General features: G+C 31.4%; 3 protein-coding genes across 3 annotated transcripts; all 3 read left to right on the top strand.

Moving 5' to 3' along the window:
- The first annotated feature begins 647 nt into the window (after window positions 1–647).
- On the top strand, window positions 648–4,509 carry Parp16 (Poly(ADP-ribose) polymerase 16). The gene is made up of 7 exons (XM_068770834.1): window positions 648–775; window positions 876–1,020; window positions 1,113–1,268; window positions 2,530–2,736; window positions 2,812–2,992; window positions 3,252–3,425; window positions 4,343–4,509. The coding sequence occupies exons 1-7, from the start codon at window positions 648–650 to the stop codon at window positions 4,507–4,509; spliced, it is 1,158 nt and encodes a 385-aa protein (XP_068626935.1).
- A 2,213-nt stretch (window positions 4,510–6,722) lies between these two features.
- Window positions 6,723–11,824, top strand: LOC137926808 (carboxylesterase 1C-like). Its single transcript, XM_068770515.1, has 9 exons — window positions 6,723–6,752; window positions 6,902–7,233; window positions 7,654–7,853; window positions 9,033–9,201; window positions 9,277–9,398; window positions 9,548–9,773; window positions 10,526–10,664; window positions 11,197–11,393; window positions 11,679–11,824. Exons 2-9 carry the CDS (start codon window positions 6,933–6,935, stop codon window positions 11,822–11,824), a joined length of 1,500 nt encoding a protein of 499 aa, XP_068626616.1. The 5' UTR covers window positions 6,723–6,752; window positions 6,902–6,932.
- Window positions 11,825–12,878: 1,054 nt separating this feature from the next.
- On the top strand, window positions 12,879–15,224 carry Sf3b6 (splicing factor 3b subunit 6). The gene is made up of 3 exons (XM_068770630.1): window positions 12,879–13,017; window positions 13,294–13,412; window positions 13,495–15,224. The coding sequence occupies exons 1-3, from the start codon at window positions 12,988–12,990 to the stop codon at window positions 13,724–13,726; spliced, it is 381 nt and encodes a 126-aa protein (XP_068626731.1). The 5' UTR covers window positions 12,879–12,987; the 3' UTR covers window positions 13,727–15,224.
- Window positions 15,225–16,250: the final 1,026 nt, after the last annotated feature.

Below are 16,250 nucleotides of genomic sequence, written 5' to 3'. Positions count from 1 at the left end.
ATCGTTTTCATATTATATCGTATCAAGGTTTATACGTACAAATCAAAATTAATTATTGTTATCCGTCCTTGCAGGCTCATTACTGCCACAAGTAACTGGCCAAGCGCATATCAATACAAAAATTAATTTAATATAACATATTTCAAAGTAATCAGTATACAGAATAGATGTAAAAGCTTTAAAGCTTTTTGCTGACAAGTGAACTATACATTCACCTCTTAAGCTTTTATACCAATCACTCTATATAGTATAATTTAACACAACGTCGTGTTCGCATTATGTGTCGCTACACGTATCGCATGTACTCACGTCATGTTCCATATCGCAACAATTGAGAAATGAATTTATAAAAAATAATTAGGTATGCATATAAAACATTAAGTTGATACACCTTGTAATATAAAAACATACCACCACCAGCGTAGGTGACAACTATTACTTTAAATATTTATTATAAATAGTCATTAAATTACTGGAAGTTTTAGTTTACATAATAATCATCCGTTACAATACTTTTTCTTATAATTTTTTTTTCTGGTTCTTTTGTTTTTTTTTTCTTTTTAAATTTTGACAATCTCGATAGCATCCTCAATAATTGTCACATACATTTTTGTTTATTCAAAATTATGTAAATCAAAAAATCAAAAATGAACGGTGAGCCGGAAGCATTATCGGATACTACGACCAATTGTAATTTAACAACTGCGTCCGAGGCGATGTCCGACACAAATCAAGCTAAATTGGACACATTAGAAAAGAAAGCTGTCCACTTAAGGTTTAATACAGATATAATTCATACGAATGGATACTTGAAACGTGTATGTTAATAGTAGTCTCGTAGATGGTGTTAATTATTCTCTTTTAAATATGTACAGATTGGTTTTAGAAAAGGATTTCAAAGCGGCAGATTTAAAATGGAGTTTATTCGTTGCCGCTGCATTTAGTTTCAGATACGAAAGTTGTCTGAGACCATTTCCACCGGCTTTCATGAAAGACGGTGTAAAGGATATGGACGAATTGGTAAATAATAAAAAAAAGTTTTAAGTACTTCATTTATTAGTTATTAACTGATAATTTGGAATATAGTAATAAATTAACATTTATTTTTACAGTTAAATGTATTGACTGATGTACCTGCACTTGATTTGTTTTTACAACAATTAGACGATTTAGATAATTTAACAAACATAAGTGATATTATAGATTTATTATTTTACGTACTAGTCAGACTAAAAGAACCAACCCTTAAGACCGTACCTACAGAGCTGGTATGTATTCATTTAAAGTAAAACTCTCACACTGAAAGTTCTATTCTAATTCCTGCATATACTTGTTTTTCTTTTGTGTACGGTAACATATACAACTCGCTAATATAAATGCGGAGGAATACGGCGTTATTAAATATAATTGCTGTTTGTATAATTTGATCAAATCATGCTAACAAAAATGTTAAATTATTTTTTTTTTATTTGTATAGCCCTTAATTGCAGCGATGTATCTCGCACAGTGTCACTTGAGATGAGCAATTCTTTGAGCTACGTCGGTGACCTTAGTACTTTTGCGGGTCTCCTCATTTCTGTTTCTGACTCAACAAGAGTTTATTTCAAATATAATAAATATGCAAGACGACATTCACAGTAATCAGCGTGAAAGATCTTTTTTTATAATTATGGTCGCCGTTATTAAGGGCCTCTCGTTCCCCTATCTTGTGCAGGGATAGGGAGAATTCTTTACCTTTAATAATTTTTCACATCTTTTTTATTTCCGCACTCTTCAACCGTTTATCTTAAATCCTTTCATTCCATTTTCCTCTTTTCTGATTCCTTTCTTCCGTCACCTAATTCCTTAGTGTTACATTTTTTTTATTTTACAAAATTTTGTATTACAGTTATTATTTTGTTTACAATAAATTTTTTCAATTTGGTTTTACAATTTTTCTCAAGTTTATATCTTTTACAATTTTTCTACACAGCTTCATGAATGTAGCTCTCGTACCTTCATGTTTTATAAGTAAAGCCATTGTTTCTTCGTCAACCTTTTTGCCTAACCGACCTCCGGATTCCTCCGGTAGAGTACAAGGTGGACCTCGGTTTGGTCCACGCCCGGTTCACAAAAGCACGAGTGGTCCTCTTTGAGCTTAAACCGGTGAAGGTACTCGGAGAACACCCCGTGCCTTGTCAAAAGCTGGATCAAGGCCGCGTCCACCTCGACACTGCGAAGTAGAAGTACGCGGTAGGCTGAGATGGCGTCCGGGGTGAAAGGTCGTTGTAGCACGGACGAACTACAGTTGATTCGCAGTGACTCGTTTTTACGTAAATTTCACAATGAAAGCAAATCTATTTTTTAAGGATTCCTTGCTTGCTTGCTTGTTATTTTGGTTACCTGTCATTCCGATACTTCATAATTTTCAGAAGAGTTCTATACCAGTTTAAATTTAAGACAGTGAGAAGAAATATAAACGTTTCTCAAAAAAACCACATAAACAGACTGATAGTTTAATAAAACTCGTTATTGTTTTTAATATTTCAGCATAATTCAATTCTTGCAAATGCAAACTCTCCATCTGCACCACAACCGCAATATATATTTCAAGTGTGCAGCTCAAAAACATCGCATTCTGAGATGAAATGGAAAGAATTATCGAAAAATTATAAAACTTTTTACGCTTATCATGGAAGTCGTCTGGAAAATACTTATAACTTACTACATTTTGGCTTTCATCAACAGATGTCGAAGGTTTTTTATTAGTTTTAATATCTATTTTTTTCAACTATCAGATTATGATGATAATATAATTTGAATTTGTTACAGAATACATCTTTAGGTAGTGGTTTTTATCTCTCTCCTGACTTAAGTATCAGTCTTCCATATAGTCATTGTGGATACGGATGGGGTGCCAGTAGCATTGGTGGTCATTTATCTTGCATAGCCATGTGCGAAGTCATTGACACTCCTGAAGGAATTAATTATAAAAAACCTATTACGGATGAGGGTATGTTTGTTATGTAATTTTTTATATTTCTTTACATTCTTTTCGGAAATAATAGTTATTGCCGAAAATTTCATCGTAGTATTCATTCACATTGAATTTAAAAAAAAATAAAATTTTAGCGTGTTATTACTTTTAAATATCTCATGTAGTTAAATAATATATTGTTTAAATAAAACGTGTTCATTTCGTGCTATTCGGTTCAAAAATTAAAATTGAAGGTTCAAATTCGCAGTGCTTATTCCGTTGTGTTTTGTTATAGGTGACGGTCTCTCCCAAGATGACAATAACAAGATTTCTTCGGAAAATACTTCCGATACGAGAATGACTCATTATTTAGTAACGAATAGTGACTTTCTCAGAGTGCGATATCTGCTGGTGTATGCAAAGCAACCAACTTCCATAAGATTTAGCACGTCCAATCTTAGCAGAAATGGTAAATAATCTATAGAAATAAAAAAAATGTTTAAAAATCTTCAAATTTCCAGTTATTACTATGAAATTTAGACAGCGATGTTTTTTTCTATAACTGTTTATTTAATAATTATATAGAAATCAGGAAACAAGTTTATATGTACATACGTTCAAAACAATATTCACATGCACAACACTTTTGCCCTGCAATCTTTCATAATAATAAATGAAATTGGCGTTTTTGTTTGTAATATTACAATAACCGCTTTTATTATATATGAATACATACACGGTTAATATTCCAATTTTTTTTTTCAATTGTCTGTTTGTTCCGGCTAATCTCTGGAATAGCTGGACCGATTTTGACAGGACTTGTACTGGCAAGTAGCTGATGTAATAAGTAGTAACCTAGGCTACTTTATTTTAGTATCTAATAGTCTTAAACGCTACAACGTGTAAGATAAACATTTGTTACACAATACAATGACACACACACAATTACACATATAAAAAAGACAGAAACTAACATCAAAAATAGAATTTGACAAAAATGAACCTTTCTTATTAGTAATTAATTATATTTATGATAATTTGTATTGCAATAAAACCCTAAAGCTAAATGAAAGCAGCAAATCGGTTGCTAGAAATTAAGGCATATACTAAATAACAGATATCCTGCATTTCTTAGACATTATCGAGTAAGCGTTATTAGATGTCCTTTCTGACAATGACAAGTTGGCAACATGAAGAACTTCTGATAAAAATGACCTCGGTTCTAACTTAAACTCGCGGGAAAACTTCGACCCACAAGTAGCCTTAAAATCGGCTCGGTGATGTCGCAACACAATTCAGTGTAGTACATTTAATTTACTGAAAAATTAAATGCGATCTTAAAATTTGAAATTTTTAAACATAAAACTAATGGTTTACTATTTTTAGAAGGTGGTTTAAGACAATGGCTGACTAGACATAAATTAATGTCTATACTTCTCGGTTATGGACTTATGCTTGCGACCATTGGCTTTGCAAACAATCAGCCCATCAACTATTACTACAAAATTTTATTGAAGAAGTTGGATTTAGCTTACACTACTGTAAAAGTTTGACTTTGAGAATTACGTTTGTTTAATTTTTTTTAATGTCGATTTTGATTGTATTTTGTTTTTTTGGAAATTGTTAGAAATATTATTTAGCTGGTGAAATAAATATTTGATAAAATGATTATCTCATTATCATTAACATTGTTTAGTGAAGAATCTTGTCTGAAGAGATCACGTGAAAAGATTGAGGTACTACTATGTAAGTACATGAATGACGAGAATTTACAATTAATAATTAATGTCTTGTTAGAATCTCAACGAAGGCTCAGGTCAACTAATGAACTCAATTGAAGATTGAATAAATGTATCGTGCGGCATTTGGTCAAATGACGTGAAATATTTTAACATGGCTAACCAACGCATTGTTGCTAAGTAACGCTCATTTTAACTAAAATATTTAAAAAGAGCGAAAACATCCTTGCTTGTTTGTATTGGTCATGACATTGTGCTGTGCTCCATTAGCATAGTCCAAGCTTACAATTAGAATTTTTCGTATAAATTTTTAGTTATGTGCTTACTATGACTCGTTAGAGAAGAAATATGTCGGATAACTTGAGAGCAGGAGGAAACTGGGCCGAAAATTTAGATTACTGTACTGGATAGCTACAAAAGTTTTTTGTCGCTTAATGGAGTAATTAGGCTGAATGCTTGAGAGAGAACTGCTAGAACTGTCAATATAAGTTAGCGTTACGACTCGCATGTACCAGAAAAGAAGCGAGCCTCAATTTAATTGGTAATTACGAGTACCTTCTGGTTATTACAAAACCATTGTTATAACTCTTAATGGCGGAACCGCGTTTTTGCAGGTAACCTGGTTGGCAAAATCGGCGCAGGATCTGGTTTTTTGGGCAGGGTACTTTGATAAAACGTTGATATTAGGCGGGACTTCTATGATATTCTCAATTTGTTACAATTACTTGCGTAGGTTTTTAATTCAACTGTGTAAGATTATTATTTTTTCCTTATAAAGTCCCAAATCTTATTATAAACAATACAATTCCCAAGGGTTAAGTTAGAAAAAAGTATTTTGTTTGTGTGTTTTAACAAAGTATCGACGATGGCTAGCACGAAATCCTTTCACGAACTAGAAGTTTGAAAACGAAATGGTGTCACACAGTTGATTATGATATCATACGGCCAGCTAGATTTCAAATCGATTCTAAATCTAAAATAATTAACTTTGCAAACTTAATTTGTTAACGGAAGCAACATTATGTTTAGCTTACAACTATTTGTTCTGATAAGTAACTAAAAACGTTCTTATATAATTGTGTTAAACTTTACATTAGAAATGAGACAAAATGAAATGAAAGGAATATTTCGCTCTTTTTTGTGGTTGTTGAAAAAGTTTTAAATAATTTAAAAAAATGGTAAATACTCTTTTGGTTTTATAATATTTAAAAAATATTTACATTTAATAAACTGAAATCCGACAATAATACGAGGCCTCTGTTCTATTCTGTTCTGTTGTATTCTCCCAACAGGCCTTGTATTATTCCCTCGTACATGGCGGAATCAATTCTAAAGCGGTGTTCATTAATGCGTTTTCACCTTTGTACCAGTCATTGCCAATGAATTTAGAACAATAATAACAAACCATTATATTGCCCTCGTCATGGGCTAGAGAGTTACATTGTGAAGCCGCTTTTGTATAAAATGTAAAACATTGGATGGACATCAGTTTTATTTTTGCAGCAGCGAAACGCATTTCGTGAATATAGTCTCTTATACTTTTCAACTATTTTGATACTGTTTACTTTTCTTTATTGGAATATTTAAATATGAGTTTATATATATTTTGGTTCCTTCTATTACTGCTAACATATGTGCTGGGACAAGATCCTACTGCAAATTTACCACAAGGACGCATAGTTGGGGTGAGGTTATTTATATTAATAATATAATATCATTTTAGGTACCTAAGCTACATATTCCATTATATTTACAGATTAAAGTTTACACGGATAATTCTCTTACACCTGTTGAAATTTTTTACGGAATTCCTTATGCAAATGCTCCTACCGAAAATTATAGATTTTCTGTAAGTACTTTTTATTTGAATATAAATTCATTTATTATAAGCATATCCGATACAAATTTTAAAGTTTCTTTTTTAGGCGCCGGAACGACATTCCGGTTGGAGACGTACATTTTTTGCCCATCGAGTGCCTCCCAAATGTCCGCAAGAAGACATGGACAGCGAAAACTATAATGAAGATTGTCTATTTCTTAATGTTTTTGCTCCGATGGTTAGATTGTATTTTTAAATGTTTATTATCAATTATTATTAGAATAAACCCTCCTTAAAATTCCTTTAGGTTTAAAAAGACACAAGATACCCGCATGATTTTTAAACTTTATGTTAGGTAAACAGTTTTACAACAAACAATATTTTCAGGTAGCGAGTAGATGGCAATTTGCATCCAGTGATGGTTTTGCTTCATAGCGAAACATGGTTGAAAGGTGGTGTCACGTTGCCTTGTCAAGAGCTAGCGTCTGAGGATATTGTGGTTATAACAGTGAACTATCGCTTACATTTACTATCATTTTTTACTTTAAACTCGGTAGAGGCTCGTGGTAACCTTGCAATTTTAGATCAATACCTGGCGCTGCTATGGATCCGTGAAAATATTGCCGCCTTTGGTGGTAACCCAAATGCAATTACACTCGTTGGACATTCCGCCGGCGCAGATTGTGTTTTACATCATATAGTATCACCTCGCTCTGTAGGTGAGTATATGGTTTATTAATTTTTTGATTTGTTTGAAAGTGATGTAATAGTATTTAGGAGTTGATCTAAATTTGTGGAGCCTTGCTTCTTGACTCATTAAAGTTGATATTATAATGTATACATCAAACATTATATTAATTTGGCACTCGCCTATTTAAGCAAAGATATTTTGATTTTGAATTTGTAAGGATTCGAGCCTAAATTCTGACGGGGAATAAGATCAAGAGAGCGTGATGAGAACTAGAGCGTGGTCATCGTAAAGATATCTAGACTAAGCGCTTTCAGTGCTTTTAAAATCGCCCTGGTGTAGCTGTAGCAATGGGCAATGCAAACGACAACATCGTAGATCCTTCACATAACATAAAATATTCACGCCACACTGCTACTTTATTTTTGTCTTGCAATTATTTGGTTCACAGGTTTATTCCACAGAGCAATAGTGATGTCTCCGAGAAATATTTGGAATGCTGTTGATAAAGATCTAAATACCAACGCATCTGAAGTCGAAAGAATATCTCGAGCAATAGCTGACACTTTGGGATGCTCTAATAAGACAGACCGACATATTTTGAGCTGCATGCGGGCTCTACCCATTTCTGATATAATCGCAACCTCACTGGTAATGTTTTTTTTTATATAATATGGCTAAACTAAGTTTTTGTTATGAACAGACTTACCATTTTTTCGAAATACAAAATAGATGTTTACTCAAACTAAAAGACACCCTGTCGCTAAAATTTGAGATTTTTAAAATACGTCTTGACTAAATAAGCACCATGGGTGACGTTACGATTTAAAAATTGGAATTTAAGATAACGACCACTCAGCTTTATTTTAACATTTTTTATATCGAAGTTAGACTCGTTCTCTAACACGCCCAACTCTTAAAAGGAACTTTATTCGGAAATAGCCTAACATTATTATTGATAATTCACAGGATGGCTTGCATTCTAAATTTTTGATGACTGCTCTTCTGTATAATAATTATCCAAATTTTCTTCCATCTTATGAAAGAAAAAAACAATTCACCTATTAACTTGTATCAGTCATAAAATCTAATTAGCAAAATACACATTTTGTAGTGATTATTTTTAAGCCTGTTTTGGACTTGTACAACCGTGAAAAGATTTATAGCGTGTTTACAATCATCTGTTTTTGTCTTTCGAAACCATTGTACCGTAGACCGTAAAACTATGTAGTTCAAGCAACACTACGTTGACTTCTTCTTACCCTGTAAACTTTATAATCCACGTGCATTTGCCTGGTAATAACAAATGTCGATTAGTATGGGTAATCCAAGAATTTGTTCGTAATGAGAACTCAATTTACAACAATGTGTATAATATCGTTATTTTTCATTTTGATATTTTTTAAATCTGATAATAATACGTGATTTGTACAAATAAAAATAAGAGTATTCCTTATATTATATATACGGGGAATACCCCGCCCAGTGTATTTCCCGCCTTGTTTAAAATAATATTTTTGTGTCCACGCTGCGATATGAGTTATTAAGGTTTCTACAAATAGGTATCTGTTTCTTTCTGTTATTCTCTATTGCATTGGTTTATATTTCTGTCTTTAGTCACAATAGAGATCCAACCTATTCACTAGAGACACAAAATTTTTTGCAACGTCAGACATGATTTTTCAAAAATGTGAATTTATACCACGATTTTTTCCTAAAATCACGTTGGTTCTATAACGATATTAACATATTATAAAACAATCTTATCGTTTTATTCATTAATTTCTGAAATTTATATGTAACTGTAATGTTCTATCCTTTTTTTTTCAGAATAACAGTTGGCTAGATCATTTGCAGCCTGTACCTGATAACTTCTTACCCGAATCGGAGCAATATTTACCGAAGTCGGTATCGGAAGTACTGACATCATCAAAGACATCTGATATTCACCTTGACTTGCTCATGGGCACTACAAACCTTGAAGCGATTGACTACAACGGTTCGGGCATGCATTATAATTTCATATTCATAAATTAAATTCGGTAACTGGTTATTTTTTTATTTTACTTTGCAGATAAACATTACAATAACTTAATGAACGAAATACCCGGCAATGTCGTTGAATATGCGAGTATGAAAGTTATACCAGAATTATTGCGCAGGCTTTCGCTGCACAACCAAGAAACATTATCTGTGGTAATATAAAATGTTTGTTCATTGTGCGAGCACAGAAACATACGTTTCATTAATTTTAGCGAAACATATAATTTACTAGTTACATAAATAGTAATAACTAGTATCTACTTAATAGTAGTATTAACAAGATGACATGTTTTTTTTTTAAGTTGACACAAGCGATTCGATGGGAGTTTTGGGCATCTACTAGGAAAGAAAGTGAAAGAACTCTGGATGCTATAGAATCTTTAGCACGCATGGAAACTTCAGCAAAGTGGGGAGCGGGAAGCGCCCTCCTGGCAGCGAGGCTAGCACGACGAGTCACACGACTTTACGTTTATCACTTTACACAGCCCTCTGAAATTGACTTGCTTGGACATCATTACAATTTTACTGGTACACCTTGAAAAATATTTTATATCAGTGTCAATATTTTCATTATAATACAGCTATACACAATAGTTTGATGCTTTTAAGAGTAAAAAACTATAGGAGTTGAGAGATTTTCTATCCTAATCGAAATGAAAGACTATTAAACGAAGGAGCGGCATGACTGTTCTGTACGGAACGCTTTATGTTACGGAATGTTTTCATTGACAAAGTTACATAGCTATTCATAATCCTGCCGAATAATAATACGAGTATCATGAAGGCTTCCTATGATTACGTATATGTGTGTAACTCGTTGTCGCGATGTTTTTCAACGCCGTGTCCTGTTCAACTTTAGGTTTTACTCGAAGTCCGTTGACAGGGCATCCGTCGGTCGCCCAATTCGGTGAAATTGTAGTATGTAGCGGCCCGAGCCGAAGCAACCAAGGAATCCAGGTAAGGAGGTTTTAGGCTTAGCGCCCCTTCGCTTTGCCCCCTCGCACTCGCGGAACCATCAAGTGCCTCTTGGGCAGTAGGTAAAAAGATTAAAAAAACTAGACTATTGTTTAATCTCCCTTTAAAGTATGGTGTCGATCTGGACTCGCGAATTAACAATTTAGCCATAATATTGGTGGGTTCAAGTGTGGTAGCTATATGCTCAAGGCACAAATAAAAAGTACATACTTTCACCTTGATTAATTTTAACAATATCTCTAATAGTATTAAAAATTTTTACAAAATGCAATTACGGATACAAAATAATTCTTTAATGTTTACAGGCGCTGTACACGGAGCTGATTTAATAGCCCTCCTAGGAGATGCTTTAATGCTTCAGATAGCTCGAAGACCCGCTACAGAGACAGAAAAACGCAATACAGTCCTTTTTCGCAAATGTATTGCCAACTTTGTTAAATTTGGGTATCTCTTATATTTGATAATTCATTCACAAAATAACATGTACGCCAATCTTGAAAATATTTATGTCTAGAAAATTATCAGATAATCAGACAGTAAAACTTTAATTTTTCATCACCAAATAAGATTTGGAATAAATTTATTTCTACAAAAGTCCGATAACAGTTTTAACAGCGTACAAGTTTATTGCTTACGTGAGTCAGGTATATTTTTTTAATGTAACCAAACCAGATCATTTCTAATAAACTGATATAAGTTAAATCAAAATCACGATTTAAATTATTTTTGGTACTAATATCCGTATGGTAAGCTGTCTTTCTGGCTATAAACACTAAAGTCGAAGAATCCTTTTTTATGACGTTTCATTTACATCAATTTTTAAGTGTGGTTCATCAGAAAACATGTGCTTATGGAAGCATATATACATACATACCTTTATCAGGTTTTGCAAGTTATTTTATGTCAGTCACTGTTAGAACTTTGACTTGAACATCTAAGAGATGTGAAAACATATTCAAACATTTAAATGTTTCAGATATCCAGACGATAGCAATGTTTGGCAACGGTATAAAATAAGAGATGCATATGTTCAAGAAATTGGTGATGATGTATATGCAAATCATAATTCTTTATCTACCTCCAAAGATGTAGCATTTTGGCTTAAATATCTTCCAAGTCTTTCCAACGTACTAAATACTAAAGTCCATTCAGAACATATTACTTTAAATAAAGGTAGGCTTTTGAAATTCTATACTTGTCTATTATCTTTTGTTGTAACTTTTTTGTCTTAAGAAGTATTCAATTTAATTGAATTGTCGATAAATACCCTCTTACTATATGTATATAATCATTACAAATCAAATCAAGTATGTTAATTTCATGGCATCAGTGTTTGTGTTTATATAATCTGTGGAAACTGTTAAGGATAATGTTTTTAATCTATGTCTTGTTTCTATAATAATAATTTTGGTTAATGTTTGCTAATTTCGTAAATAATCATAATAACGTTTCATACAGATGAAAGTCGTTTACGCGGCGGACTACTTGCAATGAGTGCGGTAGCAGTAATACTAGTGTTGTTACTGGCAGCTTCAACTGTTTTGCTCCATTGGCGTCGAGGACGTCGTTTTTCACTTAACGAAGATGTAATGAATTATCATTGATCAATAATTCTTTATTTAAAGTTTCATATTACATTAAATAGATTAACTTCAATGAACAAAGTGGCATTATTATTTTCATTTTTTACTAACCATTTACATAACTTATGAAAAGTTGTAATCTAGGCTGAACTAATTGCCTATGAAATAGCTAGAAATAAATTCATAATGAATTTGTATAAGGTGTAAAAGCAAGAATAATAAAGATTTTGTTGTTATACAACATCTAATTTTTACAACAATCTTCTAAAGCAGCATTAGGAGGATGAAATCAAATTTGGATAGATGGAAAACTAAAAATGTAGGTGACGCATGCGAAGGTAAATGTTAGCTGCATTGCAAGAAGGCCTCCCTGAAACCGGTACGCATATTGTCAGTCTAGACCTCCATGCCCGGCCATCTCTCCTAACAATGCGATGAACCCAATCCCCGCACAGTGAATCTTTATCCTTAACATTCCGTTAACAAGTTGATTATTATTCACTATCTAAAGTAATTAGCTGTAATAAATACGGAACTTAATGTCATTTATTAAAAAATGTTCGCAGAAATTAAAAATCCAAAAAGTACTATAACAAATGTTGAAAGATTAATAAAGTAAGTATAATACTAATTAGGTTTTACTTGCAACTGTAAAGAATGTCCGCAAACTAAACAAAAATTTATCTTAATACCTAGTTGTCTATTTATTTAATTTTGTTTGGATTTTAAAAGCAACATGTAAAAATATTTATGTAATACTAAAAGAATAATTATTTTTATTTATATCAAACTTAGTATGTACTAAATGACAAACTCTTTAACACATGACTTTAAATATTTTTAATTATGACATAATTTAAAATATTTCTTAAACAATGTTAGTAAACTGTGTATTATTGTACTCAAGGCCATTAAACTGTGTGCTTTTGGTTCGTTAACTATTTGTAGATAATTATGTTAATGGTTTCAACAAAAAATTTAACCAGTGTTTGTTATATATTATATCGCAAATGAGCAACATTCGGCGATGGCTTAAAGTTTACAAATATTGTCTTCGTTTATCTATGGTTTGAAAAAATGTCAGTAGTGACAATGACATAGACTAATGAATACAAAGTTTGTTTGAATGTTATAATCACGCTTTAATCAAATAAAGTATTTTTATTGCACATTTTTGCCTTAAAATGGCTCTAGCTTTACAGAGACGAGCTAATGTAAGTTTCTTAAAATCCTCACGTTACCTGTTAAAGTTACGTTTTTGTAACACGTTACTGAAGCTTACTCTGCTATTTAGGTTTTGTTTTACTTAACCCTCGTTTTATATCATATTCGCAGTGGAATAATGAAAATTAAACTAAGTTGTGTTGTGTTTTTTCTAGTCGATGACGCGATGGATAGATCATTTTTCCTTAGAATTCCAGACGCTAAATTGAATTCCCTATAGTTCAAATTCTTGAAACTGATCCTATTTATGCTACTTTTACTTTCAGGTGCGGCTTCCACCTGAAGTTAATAGAATACTTTACATAAGAAACTTACCATACAAAATTTCAGCTGAAGAAATGTATGACATTTTTGGTAAATATGGAGCAATTAGACAAATCCGAGTGTAAGTTCAAAAAGTATGTGAGGAGAATAAAATGTTTTGCTAAATATTAACGTTATTAAACTTTCATCTTGTTTATTTTTAGTGGCAATACTCCTGAAACAAGAGGGACTGCTTTTGTTGTTTATGAAGATATTTTTGATGCAAAGAATGCTTGTGATCATTTATCTGGTTTTAATGTCTGTAATAGATATTTAGTAGTATTATATTATAGATCAAACAAAGCATTCAAGGGTATGGATATTGAAAAGAAACAAGAAGAATTGGATACATTGAAAAAGAAATATGGCATATCAAGTGAAGATTTGAGAAAATAGTTAATGTATTAAACTTAAATAAAATAGATATTGTATAACAGAGTTATTATTGTTTATTAACCCTTTCCACTCCAATGTTGAGTGTCACTCGACACTGATTTTGTTCCACAAGCTCCACTGTCGAGTGATACTCGACATGGTGTAATACTTCTTTTTGAGGAAAATTTTAAAACAGGAAAGATTTTTGTTACTAAAATTTTTGAATCACGAATGAATGAAACATTCTAGAATCGCAAGATACTATAATTCAATTAAATTTTATCAGTGCTACATAACAGTCTTGGAGTGAAAAGGCTTAAGAGCTCTGAACATCTTCAAATATATCAGATCAGACCTTAAATATGCTTGGCATTTAATATGGCCCATTGTAAATATTAACAATTGGCAAGAGGGCAACATATTTTACATGTTTTGTAATCTGTTGCCATACAACTTTTTTTATTAATTAATTATACAGAATATATTTATGTTTTTTTCATAAAAACAAAGTAGTTTTTAATTTACCGCAATTTTTCTGAATAACTAAACATTGACACACATCATGAATAAGCGCCCTCTGCGTGTTTATGGCGTCGGCCAATTATACCCGCATGCCAAATGTTAATAATCCTTTTTAAACAAATTAATTTTACTACTCTTTATGCATACCAATCATATAACTAAATGCACCAGATCTATGTGTAAGTTGTACTTTTTCTGCTAAAATAAAAATTCCTGTAATATCACTGAAGTATTTAAATTCAAAATTGGAAATACCAAGGGGAACATCAGTATATATATAGTTATTGTATGTTCTGAAATATTTGAGTTTATTGCTAAATACAGAACCACAATATTACTACTAATAGTTATTATCAAGTCACAGTTTTTGTTATTGTATGAGAATTTATATTTGGCAGACATTAATTCAGGTAATTTTTGAAATAAAATTTAATTTGTCATTTAATACATAAACAAAAAAATGTACATTATAAATTTGTAATACTTGGAAATTACGACAAATGTCTGATTGTTTCATAAGGGTGAGAAAAATAAAACAAAACTTTAAGTTGTTTCTTTAGATAATAACTTCCATGTTGAACAATGTGCTTTCGAGGCCTTTTAAAAAAATACTTGATATCCTAAAAAGATTTTTTTTATACAGGACAAAATTAATTAATTTGGTCAATACACAATTTGTAAAAAGGCTATATAAATAAAAGGTAACTAAATATTTTGTCTGATTCAGTAATATTACTTGTGTTCTCTATTCTTATATATAATGTTATTTTAAATGTGTATGTGCCACACAGTTTCTAAGCAAGTCATTGACTGTACATGTTGTTCCTTGTAATGTGTTGATTAAAACAGGAAATCTCTTTGGACTGTTTAAAGACTTGTTTATTTGTTACCATCAAGAATATACAGAACTGACAATTATAAAATTGTACCTTCATTTTTCCCATTTTTGTAATACTTGGGATTGACCTATGTAATTTTTTTTTGTATTGTCAAATTTTGTAGTGTATGCACATTTTATAATATTTATTTGTATATTGTTTATATATTTTGATAAAAGAAGGTATATCATACATTATTACTTAATATTGCTTTAGAATTAACATTATATAATACTAAAAAAATTCCTTTTTCAATTTACCTATATTGACTTGCAAGATTTTTCTAATCCATTTTTAGGAAATCAAAATGGTAAGTCTGCCAGTTGTGCTTTTGTGATTTTATTGTGTTGACTCTTTTATATTTATAGATCATAAATGTGGGTTAACTATTCAAACATAAACAGTGGTCATACTTTAAGATATAATATTGAAATGATGAGTATGCCGAACAAATGTGAAATAAAAGTGAACATTATTGATGTAACATAATTCCTTAAGTATGGCAATTGAAAGAGTTATGTACATTTTGATGTGGCAAGTGACAGCCTAAAATTTGATATAAAATTCAGAACAAAATCATTCTCTATTTTGAAGTAATTGTCGTACTGTCACAAAAAAATTCAATCCTTTTCCAAATTTGCCTTTTCATATCGAAAAATATTGTAAATAATAAAAATTATGCAATACGCGTTACGTGATGACAACGCGGAAAGAGTCACATCAATATAACTGCATACTGTGTTTAAGTATTGTAGTATTCAATTTTTACAGAATTGCAGTAAAGGGTTTTAAAACCCTTTGGCGATGAGATAATGTCATTGCTTGTGCTGATATGTAATATTTAAGTCCATCAACTTGGACATTTCCTTAAAGTATGATATAAGAACTATGGTTACTTCTAAAATGTTAAAAGCGATGTTAATCAGATTATTTCCATTTCTTTGTATCTCATTTTATATTTTCATATGTAAAATATTCATAACTAAAGGTTGACACTTGAAAGAAAATCAAGAATAAATCAAAGTAATTAATGAAAATTTGCAGTAAATAAAGAGTACCATACTACATTCATTTATAGTCTCCACTGTCTGCTGCTATTTACCGTTTTAAGGATGTTCGTGTAATACATTCACAATTTCTCTTTA

This window comes from Battus philenor, unplaced genomic scaffold (assembly GCF_028537555.1).
Source record: "Battus philenor isolate CCGP_79_NKW_IND1 unplaced genomic scaffold, ilBatPhil1.0.hap1 SCAF_3, whole genome shotgun sequence".
Lineage (NCBI taxonomy): Eukaryota > Metazoa > Arthropoda > Insecta > Lepidoptera > Papilionidae > Battus > Battus philenor.
This window is presented reverse-complemented; position numbering and strand designations above follow the sequence as displayed.

Bases quoted from the DNA above. Each gene is read 5' to 3' on its own strand.
- Parp16 (XM_068770834.1), top strand. From the start codon at position 648: ATGAACGGTGAGCCGGAAGCATTATCGGATACTACGACCAATTGTAAT. The intron at 776-875 runs GTTTAATACAGA...AAATATGTACAG, and splicing joins AAGAAAGCTGTCCACTTAAG to ATTGGTTTTAGAAAAGGATT. The intron at 2,737-2,811 runs GTTTTTTATTAG...AATTTGTTACAG, and splicing joins TTCATCAACAGATGTCGAAG to AATACATCTTTAGGTAGTGG.
- LOC137926808 (XM_068770515.1), top strand. From the start codon at position 6,933: ATGGTTTTGCTTCATAGCGAAACATGGTTGAAAGGTGGTGTCACGTTG. The intron at 7,234-7,653 runs GTGAGTATATGG...TTTGGTTCACAG, and splicing joins AGTATCACCTCGCTCTGTAG to GTTTATTCCACAGAGCAATA. The intron at 10,665-11,196 runs GTATCTCTTATA...TAAATGTTTCAG, and splicing joins GCCAACTTTGTTAAATTTGG to ATATCCAGACGATAGCAATG.
- Sf3b6 (XM_068770630.1), top strand. From the start codon at position 12,988: ATGGCTCTAGCTTTACAGAGACGAGCTAAT. The intron at 13,018-13,293 runs GTAAGTTTCTTA...TTTTACTTTCAG, and splicing joins CTTTACAGAGACGAGCTAAT to GTGCGGCTTCCACCTGAAGT. The intron at 13,413-13,494 runs GTAAGTTCAAAA...GTTTATTTTTAG, and splicing joins GCAATTAGACAAATCCGAGT to TGGCAATACTCCTGAAACAA.